Below are 17,402 nucleotides of genomic sequence, written 5' to 3'. Positions count from 1 at the left end.
ATCTACAGTATTCTGATCTACAGTAGTCTCTGATCTACAGTAGTCTCTGATCTACAGTATTCTGATCTACAGTAGTCTCTGATCTACAATATTCTGATCTACAGTAGTCTCTGATCTACAGTAGTCTCTGATCTACAGTAGTCTGATCTACAGTAGTCTCTGATCTACAGTATTCTGATCTAGTCTCTCTCTCTGTTCCATTCAGGGCACACAAGGAGAGTCGGGGCCCGCCGGTCAGCAGGGCATCCCTGGACCACAAGTAAGTAACGACAGCAGACCATTAGTGATGCATGTGTTTCTTCTTCTCTCTCTCTCTCTCCATCTCACTCTCTCTCTCTCTCTCTTTCTCTCTCTCTCCATCTCTCTGCCTCTCTCTGCCTCTCTCTCTTTCTCTCTCTCTCTCTCTCTCTCTCTCTCTCTCTCCCTCTCTCTCTCTCTCTGCCTCTCTCTCTCTCTCTCTCTCTCTCTCTCTCTTTCTCTTTCTCTCTCTCTCTCTCTCTCTCTCTCTCTCTCTTCTCTCTCTCTCTCTCCCTCTCTTCCTCCCTCTCTCTCTCTCTCTTTCTCTCTCACATTTTCCCCAATACTGTTCTCTCCATTCCTCTACAACTTAAAACAACTCTTTTTGGGATGTATGGAGTTAAATCAATTCCACTGTCCAGTTGACGGCAATATAGAGGATCACTGATTCTGGAATTATGTCTAACACAAAACAGAATGCTCCGATATTACAGTGTTGAAATCATTGAGACATTATTGGAGTCCACTTGTGTTCAGAGATTATAGCACACCTGTGGATGCTCAGAGCGTGGACAGTACAGCACAGGGCCACTGGAACGTTTTGGAAAATCACAACGGCCATCCAGATAGAATAACTGTTTATTTCTGAACTAGGAACTGTTTTTTCATTTCAATTCTGCATCTTCCCATGTCTAGGACAGGTCACCTTCATCTAGTATATGACTGTAACTAATTGTGAATGAGAGGACAGAGATACGTACCAAATGGTAACCTATTGCCTTTTATAGTGCACTACTTAGGGCTCTGGTCAAAATGTAGTGCACTATACACAGGGAATAGTGTGCAATTTGTGCCGTACACCTGGACTGCTGTGTAACATGTCTGGTTTATATTATTTCTTCTAGGGTCTTGTTGGTCCTCAAGGCCCAATCGGACCGCCTGGTGAAAAAGTAAGTGTGTGTGTGTGTGTGTGTGTGTGTGTGTGTGTGTGTGTGTGTGTGTGTGTGTGTGTGTGTGTGTGTGTGTGTGTGTGTGTGTGTGTGTGTGTGTGTGTGTGAGAGAGAGAGAGAGAGACCCTTCTCTGTTGTTTTTAGATGGATTTCTCAGTCTGACCATATAAGTGATTCAACAGACTCATTGGTTTAAAAACCATAGGCGCTCTCTCTCTCTCTCTCTCTCTCTCTCTCTCTCTCTCTCTCTCTCTCTCTCTCTCTCGCTCTCTCTCTCTGTCAATTTAAGGGCTTTATTGGCATGGGAAACATATGTTAACATTGCTAAAGCAAGTGAAGTAGATAATAAACAAAAGTGAAATAAACAATAAAAATGAACAGTAAACATTACAGTCACAGAAGTTCCAAAAGAATAAAGACATTTCAAATGTCATATTATGTATGTATACAGTGTTGTAACGATGTGCAAATAGTTAAAGTACAAAAGGGAAAATAAATAAACATAAATATGGGTTGTATTTACAATGGTGTTTGTTCTTCACTGGTTGCCCTTTACTTGTGGCAACAGGTCACAAATCTTGCTGCTGTGATGGAACACTGTGGTATTTCACCCAATAGATATGGGAGTTTATCAAAATTGGGTTTGTTTTTTAATTCTTTGTGGATCTGTGTAATCTGAGGGAAATATGTGTCTCTAATATGGTCATACATTTGGCTGGAGGTTAGGAAGTGCAGCTCAGTTTCCACCTCAGTTTGTGGGCAGTGTGCACATAGCCGGTCTTCTCTTGAGAGCCAGTTCTGCCTACGGTGGCCTTTCTCAATAGCAAGGCTATGCTCACTGAGTCTGTACATAGTCAAAGCTTTCCTTAAGTTTGGGTCAGTCACAGTGGTCAGGTATTCTGCCACTGTGTACTCTCTGTTTAGGGCCAAATAGCATTCTAGTTTGCTCTGTTTTTTTGTTAATTCTTTCCAATGTGTCAAGTAATGATCTTTTTGTTTTCTCATGATTTGGTTGGGTCTAATTGTGCGTGTGCGTGGTTGGGTCTCTCTCTCTCTCACTCTCTCGCTCGCTCTTTCTCTCTCTTTCTCTCTCTCTCTCTCTCTCACTCTCTCTCTCTCTCTCTCTCTCTCTATCTTCTCTCTCTATATATATCTTTCTCCATCTAGGGACCGTCAGGTCGTCAGGGATTGGCTGGTCTGGGTGGTGCCGATGGTCCTCCCGTGAGTCTTATTACCACTTCCTGTTAAAAACAATCAACTTCCTGTTAGGCACAGACGAGGTGTGTCACATTATTGGAAACTGCTCTCAGACCAGGCCTGCCGGTTTTGACTAGCAGAAGTGTTGTTTTGTAGCCGGTTAGGAGAACATATGCAGAAGGCTAGGAAAATTAGGTTAAGGTTAGGAAAAGGGTTAGGGTTAGGTGGAATAGGTTAAGGTTAGGAAAAGGGTTAGGGTTAGGTGGAATAGGTTAAGGTTAGGAAAAGGGTTAGAGATAGGAGAATTAGGTTAAGGTTAGGAAAAGGGTTAGAGATAGGAGAATTAGGTTAAGGTTAGGAAAAGGGTTAGGGTTAGGTGGAATAGGTTAAGGTTAGGAAAGGGGTTAGGGTTAGGAGAAATAGGTTAAGGTTAGGAAAAGGGTTAGGGATAGGAGAATTAGGTTAAGGTTAGGAAAAGGGTTAGGGTTATAATAATACAGTTATCTGACCCCAACGTTTCTTCCAGGGTCACCCAGGGAAGGAGGGTCCTCCAGGAATGAAAGGAGGCGTCGTAAGTCTGATTTCATTTATTAGATTCATACCTTACCATTCATACCTTACCATTCATACCTTACCATTCATACCTTACCATTCATACCTTACCATTCATACCTTACCATTCATACCTTACCATTCATACCTTATCATTCATACCTTACCATTCATACCTTACCATTCATACCTTATCATTCATACCTTACCATTCATACCTTACCATTCATACCTTATCATTCATACCTTACCATTCATACCTTACCATTCATACCTTATCATTCATACCTTACCATTCATACCTTACCATTCATACCTTACCATTCATACCTTACCATTCATACCTTACCATTCATACCTTATCATTCATACCTTACCATTCATACCTTACCATTCATACCTTACCATTCATACCTTATCATTCATACCTTACCATTCATACCTTACCATTCATACCTTACCATTCATACCTTACCATTCATACCTTACCATTCATACCTTACCATTCATACCTTATCATTCATACCTTACCATTCATACCTTACCATTCATACCTTACCATTCATACCTTACCATTCATACCTTATCATTCATACCTTACCATTCATACCTTACCATTCATACCTTATCATTCATACCTTACCATTCATACCTTACCATTCATACCTTACCATTCATACCTTACCATTCATACCTTACCTGATCTCGATCACCAACTAACCACACTGTTTTTGTCTCGTTTCTTTTTCTCGTAGGGTCATCCTGGTCCTCAGGGTTCTATTGGCTACCCTGGCCCACGAGGTGTCAAGGTAACGACCTTCAAGGGTCACAACCTTTGACCTTACCGTTAAATTGATATTTACATGATTTATGAATTGATTGATTTGTTAATTAATGAATGTATTGAATTGATTGAATTCATAAGAAATACATAAACACCCACCACGACAATGCAACAGCAGTAGTGAACTCTACATTGGTAAATGATACATTCTTGAATCATCGTATTCATCTTCTGTTTCCTCCTACAGGGTGCCGAGGGCATCAGAGGTCTGAAAGGCGGCGGCGGAGAAAAGGTAAACAACAACAATATGTCCGCCTCATATTTGTGTTATTAAGAGGTAGAAAGTGGTTCTCAACCACAGATCTAGGATCAGATTGCCCCAACATCAAATCTTAACCTTAACTATTAGAGGGATGAGCTAATACCTGACCCTGAGTCAGTGGTAAGAGGGAAACGTTTTGCTCCAGCTCCACTATCTACCGTAGTTGTCATTCATTCCATTTTGGTTCAGGCCTTTTTTTTTTTTGCAGGCAGGCAGATCTAGTGGAAAAACCCCTTAAATGCTTATTGGCTTGAAAGGCTTCATCTCGTTAAGTAGTAATGGGTTGTAAAACATGAAAGGGATATTACACGGATTCTGGCATCTAAGGCTTTGTGCTACATACCTAGAGTCAAGATGAACTTGTAGATACCATTTTAATGTCTCTGCATGCAGCATGACTAAAGTTAGAGGTTGTTCGTTTTTTTGCCAGCCAATGCTAACTAGCGTTAGCGTAACGCCAAAGTCTACAGGTAACAGTAGCAAATGTGATCTAAAAGTAGATTGGATGGGCTGCCGGCTGTTCTAAACTTCTAAACGGTATTTTTTTTCAGCTTGTTTATCTGCCTCATTGGTCGATTTTCCTGTTGAGTCAGGAAACGGCTGATGAACCCAGCTGTGTTTACGATAAGATTTCCTTTGAAAAAAAAAACGAAATAAACTATTTTGGGTCTGCTGTTTTCAACATAATGGCAAAAAAAAAAAAGGCTTATAACAAAGTTAGAAACGAACAAACGCTTACGTACATGCTGTAGAAAAGGATCTTGATATCTCCACTGCTTAGTTGCAGTAAGTGACGACTACAGTAGACCCTTGGTAGGATGGGAAGTGTGAAATGATAGAGGAGGGGTTTCCCCGAACTCGGACCTTGGGGACCCTTAACACTACACATAGTCAACTAATCATCAAGCTTTGAATCAGCTGTGTAGTGTTAGGACAACAAAACCAAAACGTGCACCCCCTTGGGGTCCTGAAGACCAAGTTTGGGAAATCCTGTGACAAGAGTCTCTATGTAAAAACGGGCCAACTGCATTCTGAGGTCTGACCACCAGATGGCAGTATATCTCTATATTCAGTGACTGCAATTTCAACATATTACCACTAGATGTCAACATCTATCATTCAAGTTTACAGTGGAAGCAATTTATGCCTTGATGCTCATGTGAAATCAACACAGAAAAGATGTACAGTATATTTAATACAGGTATTTATGTATGATGTGATACTTAATTTTTTTTAAATAGTGTTTTTTTTTTTTTTTTTTTACAATTTAAAGTGATTCTGAGCACCCTTTGAACTTATCTTGCCCGTTATTGAAGATTGTTTTCTTCCTCTGTGTTTCAGGGAGAGGACGGTTTCCCAGGTTTCAAAGGAGACATGGGCATCAAGGGAGACAAGGGAGAGCTCGGTGTCCTAGGAGCCAGAGGTGAAGACGGACCTGAGGGCCCCAAAGGTCGATCCGGCCCCAACGGAGAGGCAGGCCCCATCGGGTCTGCTGGAGAGAAGGTACTTAATACCTCTATTTCACTATCTTCACTATCTTGATGAGTTTTTACAAGCCAGTCTGCTATTGTAACCCTGTTGTATGTTGTTTAGGGACAACTTGGTGTCCCCGGATTACCCGGCTACCCAGGAAGACAAGGACCAAAGGTATGTGATAAACAGCACAAAACTGATTATGGGATCTGTGTGTTCGTATATCTCTCTCTGTGTTACTGACTCTACCACCTATCTCTACTGAAATATATATAAAACAGGAAAAAAAATCACGTTTTTGACTGCACTGGGCCTTTATGATCAGTTTTATTTATCACAGCATGATATTACAGTGGTATTACAGTGGTATTTCAGTGATATTACAGTGGTATTACAGGGATATTACAGTGATATTACAGTGGTATTACAGTGGTAATACAGTGGTATTACAGTGATATTACAGTGGTATTACAGTGATGTTACAGTGCTGTTACAGTGATATTACAGTGATATTACAGTGCTGTTAAAGTGATATTACAGTGATCATACATTGATATTTCAGTGATATTACAGTGATATTAAAGTGATATTACAGTGGTATTACAGTGGTATTACAGTGATATTACAGTGATATTACAGTGATGTTACAGTGCTGTTACAGTGATATTACAGTGGTATCACAGTGCTGTTACAGTGATATTACAGTGATCATACATTGATATTTCAGTGATATTACAGTGCTGTTAGAGTAATATTACAGTGATCATACATTGATATTTCAGTGACATTACAGTGCTGTTACAGTAATATCACAGCATGACATTACAGTGGTATTACAGTGATATTACAGTGATATTACAGTGCTGTTAAAGTGATATTACAGTGATCATACATTGATATTTCAGTGATATTACAGTGATATTAAAGTGATATTACAGTGATATTACAGTGGTATTACAGTGGTATTACAGTGGTATTTCAGTGATATTACAGTGGTATTACAGTGGTAATACAGTGGTATTACAGTGGTATTACAGTGATATTACAGTGGTATTACAGTGGTATTACAGTGGTATTTCAGTGATATTACAGTGGTATTACAGTGGTAATACAGTGGTATTACAGTGGTATTACAGTGGTATTACAGTGATATTACAGTGGTAATACAGTGGTATTACAGTGGTATTACAGTGATATTACAGTGATATTACAGTGGTATTACAGTGGTATTACAGTGGTATTACAGTGATATTACAGTGGTATTACAGTGGTAATACAGTGGTAATACAGTGGTATTACAGTGGTAATACAGTGGTATTACAGTGATGTTACAGTGCTGTTACCGTGATATTACAATGATATTACAGTGCTGTTAAAGTGATACTACAGTGATCATACATTGATATTTCAGTGATATTACAGTGATATTAAAGTGATATTACAGTGGTATTACAGTGATATTACAGTGGTATTACAGTGATATTACAGTGATATTACAGTGATATTACAGTGCTGTTACAGTAATATTACAGTGATTTTACAGTGATATTACAGTGCTGTTACAGTGATGTTACAGTGCTGTTACAGTGATATTACAGTGATCATACATTGATATTTCAGTGATATTACAGTGCTGTTACAGTAATATTACAGTGATTTTACAGTGATATTACAGTGCTGTTACAGTGATGTTACAGTGATGTTACAGTGCTGTTACAGTAATATTACAGTGCTGTTACAGTGCTGTTACAGTGATATTACAGTGCTGTTACAGTAATATTACAGTGCTGTTACAGTGCCGTTACAGGGATATTACAGTGGTATTACAGTGATCATACATTGATATTTCAGTGACATTACAATGCTGTTACGGTAATATTACAGGGATATTACAGTGATATTACATTGCTGTTACAGTGATATTACAGTAATATTACAGTGATATTACAGTGCTGTTACAGTGACGTTACAGTGATATTACAGTGCTCTCCTCCTCCTCTCCTCCTCTCCTCCTCTCCTCTCCTCTTCACTCCTAATCATTCAGTTTACCAGTAAAGAAAACAGTTAATCCACAGAGATCCTTCTCACTGTCTCTCTCCACGTTCCACAGTTTTTTCATGCTGTCTGATGGAATGGGTTTAGTCTACACACACTGGCGGACAGGTGGACATACACATTCTGTATGAGAGAGCGTACACATACCATTTCAAGTAGACACTTTGCAATGTGGTGCTATGAAGCACATAAACTCTTATTAAGGTTGTTTCTTACTTACTTCTGTATTTTCAACGCTTCTTGAAGGGAAGTTACATTGGTAAGCTCCTCTGGATTCCTTCTTTGGCTCATTCCTCTCCCCTCCTCCTCTCCCCTCCTCTCCCCTCCTCCTCTCCCCTCCTCTCCCCTCCTCTCCCCCCCTCCTCTCCCCCCCTCCTCTCCCCTCCTCTCCCCCTCCTCCCCCCTCCTCTCCCCTCCTCTCCCCCCTCCTCTCCCCTCCTCTCCCCTCCTCCTCTCCCCTCCTCCTCTCCCCTCCTCTCCCCTGTAACTATTCCCCACGGAGGTTGCTGTAACTGAGAATGTTGTCTCAATCAACTTACCTGGTGGTAAATTGACTGAGACAACAAAGGGTTAAATAAAAAAATAATAAAAAATAATAATGTATCGAACATGGTGATTGTCATGCCACATTGAGCCTTTAACTTGGTCGTCTATCTGACTGACATTGCCATCAGTAGTAGGCAGCTAAAATGTCTGCTGTGTAGCCAACAGGAGAGTTTTCCCCTCCGTCGTCCATTTGCTTTGCCCTCCCAGTATATCTCGTTTATGTTGGGTTGTCACTAGATACCACAGTCACCAAGTCATAATTATGGCTAAACCCTGCCTATTTCTACGCCTAACCCTAACCTTAACCACACTGTTAACCTTATGCCTAACCCTAACCTTAACCACACTGTTAACCTTATGCCTAACCCTAACCTTAACCACACTGTTAACCTTATGCCTAACCCTAACCTTAACTATACTGTTAACCTTATGCCTAACCCTAACCTTAACTATACTGTTAACCTTATGCCTAACCCTAACCTTAACCACACTGCTAACCTTACGCCTAACCCTAACCTTAACCACACTGTTAACCTTACGCCTAACCCTAACCTTAACCACACTGTTAACCTTACGCCTAACCCTAACCTTAACCACACTGTTAACCTTATGCCTAACCCTAACCTTAACCACACTGTTAACCTTATGCCTAACCCTAACCTTAACTATACTGTTAACCTTATGCCTAACCCTAACCTTAACTATACTGTTAACCTTACGCCTAACCCTAACCTTAACTATACTGTTAACCTTACGCCTAACCCTAACCTTAACTATACTGTTAACCTTATGCCTAACCCTAACCTTAACCACACTGCTAACCTTATGCCTAACCCTAACCTTAACCACACTGTTAACCTTACGCCTAACCCTAACCTTAACCACACTGTTAACCTTATGCCTAACCCTAACCTTAACCACACTGTTAACCTTATGCCTAACCCTAACCTTAACCACACTGCTAACCTTATGCCTAACCCTAACCTTAACCACACTGTTAACCTTATGCCTAACCCTAACCTTAACCACACTGTTAACCTTATGCCTAACCCTAACCTTAACCACACTGTTAACCTTACGCCTAACCCTAACCTTAACCACACTGTTAACCTTATGCCTAACCCTAACCTTAACCACACTGTTAACCTTACGCCTAACCCTAACCTTAACCACACTGTTAACCTTATGCCTAACCCTAACCTTAACCACACTGTTAACCTTACGCCTAACCCTAACCTTAACCACACTGTTAACCTTACGCCTAACCCTAACCTTAACCACACTGCTAACCTTACGCCTAACCCTAACCTTAACCACACTGCTAACCTTATGCCTAACCCTAACCTTAACCACACTGTTAACCTTATGCCTAACCCTAACCTTAACCACACTGTTAACCTTATGCCTAACCCTAACCTTAACCACACTGCTAACCTTATGCCTAACCCTAACCTTAACCACACTGTTAACCTTATGCCTAACCCTAACCTTAACCACACTGTTAACCTTATGCCTAACCCTAACCTTAACCACACTGTTAACCTTATGCCTAACCCTAACCTTAACCACACTGTTAACCTTATGCCTAACCCTAACCTTAACCACACTGTTAACCTTATGCCTAACCCTAACCTTAACCACACTGTTAACCTTATGCCTAACCCTAACATTAACCACACTGTTAACCTTATGCCTAACCCTAACCTTAACCACACTGTTAACCTTACGCCTAACCCTAACCTTAACCACACTGTTAACCTTATGCCTAACCCTAACCTTAACCACACTGTTAACCTTACGCCTAACCCTAACCTTAACCACACTGTTAACCTTATGCCTAACCCTAACCTTAACCACACTGTTAACCTTACGCCTAACCCTAACCTTAACCACACTGTTAACCTTACGCCTAACCCTAACCTTAACCACACTGTTAACCTTACGCCTAACCCTAACCTTAACCACACTGTTAACCTTACGCCTAACCCTAACCTTAACCACACTGTTAACCTTACGCCTAACCCTAACCTTAACCACACTGTTAACCTTATGCCTAACCCTAACCTTAACCACACTGTTAACCTTACGCCTAACCCTAACCTTAACCACACTGTTAACCTTATGCCTAACCCTAACCTTAACCCCACTGCTAACCTTATGCCTAACCCTAACCTTAACCACACTGCTAACTTTATGCCTAACCCTAACTACACTGTTAACCTTATGCCTAACCCTAACCTTAACCACACTGCTAACCTTAAATTAAGACCAAAACCTGCATTTTCTGACTTTGACCTTTTTGGCTGTGGTAACTAGTGACAACCCTTGTGTTGTTTTTCTCTGGGTGCTAACAAGCTAACGTCTCATGTGTTGAGCCTTGAAGAGCAAAGCCCTTTTATCATGATTCCCATGTGTCCCTTTATATTGTTCATCAATAATGACAAACCTCATGGCATTGACAACTCAGATGGAAAGCTACTGAGGATGGTAGCTGACTCTATAGCCACTCCTATCTGTCATAGCTTTAATCTGAGCCTAGAGGAAAGTCTTTGTCCTCAGACCTGGAGAGAAGCCAAAGTAATTCCGCTACTCAAGAGTGGTAAAGTGGCCTTTACTGGTTCTAACAGCAGACCTATCAGCTTGTTGCCAGCTCTTAACAAAATTGTGTTTGACCAAATAAAATGCTATTTCTCTGTAAACAAATTAACAACGGACGTTCAGCATGTTTATAGAGAAGGGCACTCAACATGTACTGCACTGACACAAATGACTGACGATTGGTTGAAAGACATTGATATTAAGAAGATTGTACAGCCTTTGATATTATTGGCCAGAACCTGTTGTTGAGAAAACATATTCGTAATGGTTTTTCAACCTCTGCCATATGGTGGATTCAGAGCTATCTATCTAATAGAACTCAGAGGGTTTTCTTTAATGGAAGCTTCTCTAATGTTAAACATGTAAAGTGTGGTGTACTGCAGAGCAGCTCTCTAGGCCCTCTACTCTTTTCTATTTTTACCAATGGCCTGCCACTGGCATTAAACAAAGCATGTGTGTCCATGTATGCTGATGATTCAACCATATATACATCAGCAAGCACAGCTAATGAAGTCACTGAAACCCTTAACAAAGAGTTGGAGTCAGTTTTGGCTTGAGGGGCCAATAAACTGAACATCTCTAAAAGAGCATTATATTTGGTACAACATATTCCCTAAACTCTAGACCTCTGCTGAATCTGGTAATGAATGGTGTGGCTGTTGAACAAGTTGAAGGGACTACATTACTTGTTGTTACCTTAGATTATAAACTGTCATGGTCAAAACTTATAGATTCAATGGTTGTAAAGATGGGGAGAGGTCTGTCTGTAATAAAGATGGGTTTTTTTTACTCCACACTCCAAAAAGCAAGTCCTGCAGCCTCTAGTTTTGTCTTACCTTGATTAATGTCCAGTCGTGTGGCCGAGTGCTGCAAGGAAATACCTAGTTAAGCTTCAGCTGGTCCAGAACAGAGCAGCACGTATTGCTCTTCATGGTAATCAGAGGGCTAACATAAATGCTATGCATGCCAGTCTCTCTTGGCTGAGAGTTGAGGAGAGACTGACTGCATCACTTCTTCTTTTTTAGAAGAAACTCTAATGTGTTCCAAGTTGTTTGTATAGTCAATTTACACACAGCTCTGACACACACACTTACACCACCAGACATGCCACCAGGGGTCTTTTCACAGTCCCCATAATCCAGAACAAATTCAAGGAAATGTATAGTATTATACAGAGCCAGGAGCCATCTTATATAGTGCAAGTGAACAGCAAACCTGGTTTCAAAAAACAAATAAAGCAACATCTCTCCCCTATTAGACCTACTTGTTGTGTGTTTGTACTGACATGTGACCTACTTGTTGTGTGTTTGTACTGACATGTGACCTACTGGTTGTGTGTTTGTACTGACATGTGACCTACTTGTTGTGTGTTTGTACTGACATGTGACCTACTGGTTGTGTGTTTGTACTGACATGTGACCTACTGGTTGTGTGTTTGTACTGACATGTGACCTACTTGTTGTGTGTTTGTACTGACATGTGACCTACTTGTTGTGTGTTTGTACTGACATGTGACCTACTTGTTGTGTGTTTGTACTGACATGTGACCTACTGGTTGTGTGTTTGTACTGACATGTGACCTACTGGTTGTGTGTTTGTACTGACATGTGACCTACTGGTTGTGTGTTTGTACTGACATGTGACCTACTGGTTGTGTGTTTGTACTGACATGTGACCTACTGGTTGTGTGTTTGTACTGACATGTGACCTACTTGTTGTGTGTTTGTACTGACATGTGACCTACTGGTTGTGTGTTTGTACTGACATGTGACCTACTTGTTGTGTGTTTGTACTGACATGTGACCTACTTGTTGTGTGTTTGTACTGACATGTGACCTACTGGTTGTGTGTTTGTACTGACATGTGACCTACTTGTTGTGTGTTTGTACTGACATGTGACCTACTTGTTGTGTGTTTGTACTGACATGTGACCTACTTGTTGTGTGTATGTACTGACATGTGACCTACTTGTTGTGTGTATGTACTGACATGTATGTGTAACTGAATAAATGCACACACACACTACATGTTAATGTTTTATAATGTATGTCAAAAGTATTTTGTCTGTAATGTCATTTTCGTTATTTGTAGGACTCCAGTAAGACTAGCTGTCACCATTTTGGTCGGCTAAATAGTATCCTAATAAATCAAATCAAATATTCTCTCTTGGGACTTGGATAGAAAGGACAGAGGTTACATGAGACTCAGAGCATCTCTTCTTATCGGCTCTTCAACTCTCTAACAATCTCTCTGTCCGTTCACAGGGCTCCAATGGCTTCCCTGGATTCCCCGGCTCCAATGGAGAAAAAGGAGGAAGGGTGAGGCTCTTTACATCGCTCCGTTACTTAATACCTTCTTTTCAATTATTATCATCCCCCCCCCCCTTTTTTCATGATTACAATCTTGTCTCATCACTGCAACTCCCCAACGAGCTCGGGAGAGGCAAAGGTCAAGTCATGCCTCCTCCGAAACATGACCTGCCAAGACTCGCTTCTTAACAGCCGCCGGCTAAACCTGGAAGCCAGCCGCGACCAATGTGTCAGAGGAAACACCGTTCAACTGACAACCGAACCCACCCCACAAGGAGTCGTTAGAGGGCGATGAGCCAAGTAAAGCCCTGCCCGATCAAACCCTCCCCTAACCCAGACGACGCTGGGCCAATTGTGCACCGCCCTATGGGACTCCCGATCACTGCCAGTTGGGATCAAACCCCAGGCTGCAGTGACACCGCAACACTGTGATACAGTGTCTTAGACTGCTGAGTCACTCAGTGTCTTAGACCGCTGAGCCACTCAGTGTCTTAGACCGCTGAGACACTCAGTGTCTTAGACCGCTGAGACACTCAGTGTCTTAGACCGCTGAGACACTCAGTGTCTTAGACTGCTGAGTCACTCAGTGTCTTAGACCGCTGAGACACTCAGTGTCTTAGACCGCTGAGTCACTCAGTGTCTTAGACCGCTGAGCCACTCAGTGTCTTAGACCGCTGAGACACTCAGTGTCTTAGACCGCTGAGACACTCAGTGTCTTAGACCGCTGAGACACTCAGTGTCTTAGACCGCTGAGACACTCAGTGTCTTAGACCGCTGAGACACTCAGTGTCTTAGACCGCTGAGACACTCAGTGTCTTAGACCGCTGAGCCACTATAGAGGCCCTTCAAAGACTTCTCTGGCACTCTGGAGTATCACAATTCTGGGCAGGGGAGGGGTAGAGGGTGAGGTGGGGTAGTGGAGGGGTGGAGGGTGAGGTGGAGTAGGGGAGGGGTGGAGGGTGAGGTGGGGTGGGGTAGGGGAGGGGTGGAGGGTGAGGTAGGGGAGGGGTGGAGGGTGAGGTGGGGTAGGGGAGGGGTAGAGGGTGAGGTGGGGAAGTGGAGGGGTGGAGGGTGAGGTGGGGGAGGGGAGGGGTAGCAGGTGAGGTGGGGTAGGGGAGGGGTAGAGGGTGAGGTGGGGTAGGGGAGGGGTGGAGGGTGGGGGGGTAGGGGAGGGGAGGGGTGGAGGAGAGAGAGGCATTGGAGGAAATAAGAGAGGGAAAGAGAATTGCTGAAACGAGCTCCTTCCCTCTCAAACAGACAGTGAAGAGTGAGGAGTGGACACCTGGCCTGCGTCCCAAATAGCAACCTATTCCCTATGTAGGGCACTCCATTTGAGTGTGCTACGCTATAGTAGTGCACTACATAGAGAATAGGGTGCCATTTGGGACACAAACACCCTAGACACCTCAGGAGCCAATATCACCAGAGTTGACAGGCTGGTCAGGCTGTCAAGTGCCTCTGAGTAATGTGGGTATCTGCTTACCTCTTGCTCTGATTTGATCATTTATTTCTCTGACTCAGACTCTAACCCCACAGAGCAGCGGAGGAGTCTTGTCTTCTCTAAGCTGTAGAATGTTTGAATGACTTTAAGACTTTCTTGGAGGTCTAAACTTCATCTGTGTGAATAGATGAATCTATAATTACTGTTTGCAAAGTTTTTCTGTCAATATATTTAACTATAGAATGATGCAGTTTTCTTTCTATGACAGTATAACATTATAATGTTTGTGTTTTGAACCCTCGGTCTCATGAATAAAAAATGCTCGTGTGGTTGTGTGTGTTTTGCAGGGTATCGCTGGTAAATCCGGACCTAGGGGACAACGTGGCCCAACGGTAGTTACCTGATAACTCATCTATCAGTCGATCCACAGTCCATTTTCTCTCTAACACAACACTTTCTCTGAGTTGTTAGATGATCGGTCTTCTCTGTGTTCCTGTATCTAGGGTCCCCGTGGTGGAAGAGGTGCCAGGGGACCAACTGGAAAGCCAGGTGCTAAGGTCGGTTTATATCCGTCTCTAACTCAAGTATCATATTTTAATTATCTATTTAAAAAAAATATATATACAAAACTGGCCTTAATAAAACCCACTTCTACAGACTGTCCTTCTCATAGTAATAGTCCCAATGTAAGTTGTATTTTAGTACCTAGCCCAGAACTGCTATTTTACCTGATTCTAAGTGTATCGTTTTTTATTGTATTTTTCCCTGTTACGTAGAGCTTTGAGTTAACTCTGTAATGAAAAGGGCTATACAAATTAAATGTATTATAATTATTGTTATAATTATGATCATTATGATTTTTTTTATTTAAATATTGTTTTTATTTGCTATTATTATTATTATTATTTGTATTATAATTTTTTATAATTTGTATTATTATTGTTATTTAAATGTTGTATTATTATTATTATTATATGTTTTATTGCTATTATTATTATCTCTTTTTATTTTACACACAGAATGTATTTTCCATATCACCTGTTGTCACTATACATAATACAGTACAGTATCAATGACTCTGACCTCAGACTGTCTGTCTGTAGTGTGTTCATGACTAACCTACACAGACTGTCTCTGTATCAGACTGTCTCTGTATCTGACTGTCTCTGTATCAGACTGTCTCTATCTGACTGTCTCTGTCTGTAGTGTGTTCATGACTAACCTACACAGACTGTCTCTGTATCAGACTGTCTCTGTATCTGACTGTCTCTGTATCAGACTGTCTCTATCTGACTGTCTCTGTCTGTAGTGTGTTCATGACTAACCTACACAGACTGTCTCTGTATCAGACTGTCTCTGTATCAGACTGTCTCTGTATCTGACTGTCTCTGTATCAGACTGTCTCTGTATCTGACTGTCTCTGTATCAGACTGTCTCTGTATCAGACTGTCTCTGTATCTGACTGTCTCTGTATCAGACTGTCTCTGTATCAGACTGTCTCTGTATCAGACTGTCTCTGTATCAGACTGTCTCTATATCAGACTGTCTCTATATCAGACTGTCTCTGTATATGACTGTCTCTGTATCAGACTGTCTCTGTATCTGACTCTCTATCTGACTGTCTCTGTCTGTAGTGTGTTCATGACTAACCTACACAGACTATCTCTGTATCTGACTGCCTCTGTATCTGACTGTCTCTCTCTATCTGCTGCCTCCACAGGGAACATCAGGTAATGACGGTCCTCCAGGTGGACCAGGAGAGAGAGTGAGTTCTAGTCTGTTTTTTTCCACTCAATCCTTATAATAAAAGGGCATTGTCTTTGACCAACTTCGTTACGAGATACAAATCACTGAGATGTTTTTGGTATGTTTGTGAAAGAGCCCAATGGGGGTCACGTGTGATGAGGGTTATGGTTCTCTAAAATTAATCTTCTTCTTCTTATATGTCAGGGACCCCAAGGACCCCAGGGGCCAGCCGGCTTCCCAGGACCTAAGGGCCCTAATGTAAGTACCCTTCCCAAGACCTAAGGGCCCTAATGTAAGTACCCTTCCCAAGACCTAAGGACTCAATTGTAAGTACCCTTCCCAGGACCTAAGGGCCCTAACATAAGTACTCTTCCCAGGACCTAAGGGCCCTAACATAAGTACCCTTCCCAGGACCTAAGGGCCCTAACATAAGTACCCTTCCCAGGACCTAAGGGCCCTAACATAAGTACCCTTCCCAGGACCTAAGGATCTTAACATAAGTACCCTCCCCTCTACTTTAAAAATTGTTCATGGTACAAGTACAATAGTACATGGTTATCATTCTACTTCAACCATGTTGTCCCTACTAATTGAACCTGTCCATCTCATGTCCCTCAGGGCCCCCCGGGTAAAGACGGACTGCCTGGTCACCCTGGGCAGAGAGGAGAGACAGGTTTCCAGGGAAAGACTGGCCCACCTGGGCCTGGAGGTGTTGTTGGACCTCAGGTAAGGTTCAAAACATGGCCACTAATAAGCATAAACACAAAACGGGGGTCTTCTGTAGCTCAGTTAGTAGAGATTGTTGCTTGCAAATGCCAAGATAGTGGGTTCGATTCCTGGGACCACCCACACGTACAAACTATATGCACACATGACTATAAGTCGCTTTGTATAAAAGCGTCTGGTAAATTATAAAAAAAAGATATATATATATATATATATATATATTTGAATCATTGTTCTGCAATATATGCTTAAACTATTGAGATATTTCCTGTGCTAGATCTAAGGGATGTTTGATTTATGAATGTTGATTTATTTTCTAAATCTTGGAACAACATTAGCCTTGGAACATTTAATAATAACACTATAAAACAAAACAAAAATAAGTTTGGAGATTTATATGACATATTTGAATAATCTAATGTTAGAATTAAACTATCAAGGCCTTTAAACACTTGTTGGACAATGA

At 41.6% G+C, this 17,402-nt stretch overlaps 1 protein-coding gene across 1 annotated transcript in view; it reads left to right on the top strand.

The window, feature by feature from the left end:
• LOC106596897 (collagen alpha-1(XI) chain) overlaps nucleotides 1-17,402 on the top strand; it is a 184,425-nt gene that overhangs the window by 107,024 nt on the left and 59,999 nt on the right. Inside the window, exons 23-36 of the mRNA XM_045714451.2 lie at nucleotides 206-259; nucleotides 1,143-1,187; nucleotides 2,355-2,408; nucleotides 2,911-2,955; nucleotides 3,692-3,745; nucleotides 3,968-4,012; nucleotides 5,384-5,545; nucleotides 5,636-5,689; nucleotides 12,979-13,032; nucleotides 14,812-14,856; nucleotides 14,968-15,021; nucleotides 16,185-16,229; nucleotides 16,415-16,468; nucleotides 16,829-16,936. Of these exons, the coding sequence (XP_045570407.2) occupies nucleotides 206-259; nucleotides 1,143-1,187; nucleotides 2,355-2,408; nucleotides 2,911-2,955; nucleotides 3,692-3,745; nucleotides 3,968-4,012; nucleotides 5,384-5,545; nucleotides 5,636-5,689; nucleotides 12,979-13,032; nucleotides 14,812-14,856; nucleotides 14,968-15,021; nucleotides 16,185-16,229; nucleotides 16,415-16,468; nucleotides 16,829-16,936 (873 nt within the window). The remainder of the gene's footprint in view (nucleotides 1-205; nucleotides 260-1,142; nucleotides 1,188-2,354; nucleotides 2,409-2,910; nucleotides 2,956-3,691; nucleotides 3,746-3,967; nucleotides 4,013-5,383; nucleotides 5,546-5,635; nucleotides 5,690-12,978; nucleotides 13,033-14,811; nucleotides 14,857-14,967; nucleotides 15,022-16,184; nucleotides 16,230-16,414; nucleotides 16,469-16,828; nucleotides 16,937-17,402) is intronic.

Source organism: Salmo salar, chromosome 03, assembly GCF_965601325.2.
Source record: "Salmo salar chromosome 03, fSalSal1, whole genome shotgun sequence".
Lineage (NCBI taxonomy): Eukaryota > Metazoa > Chordata > Actinopteri > Salmoniformes > Salmonidae > Salmo > Salmo salar.
Note: the sequence above shows the minus strand (reverse complement) of the source record. Positions and strands in the feature narration are given on the sequence as shown.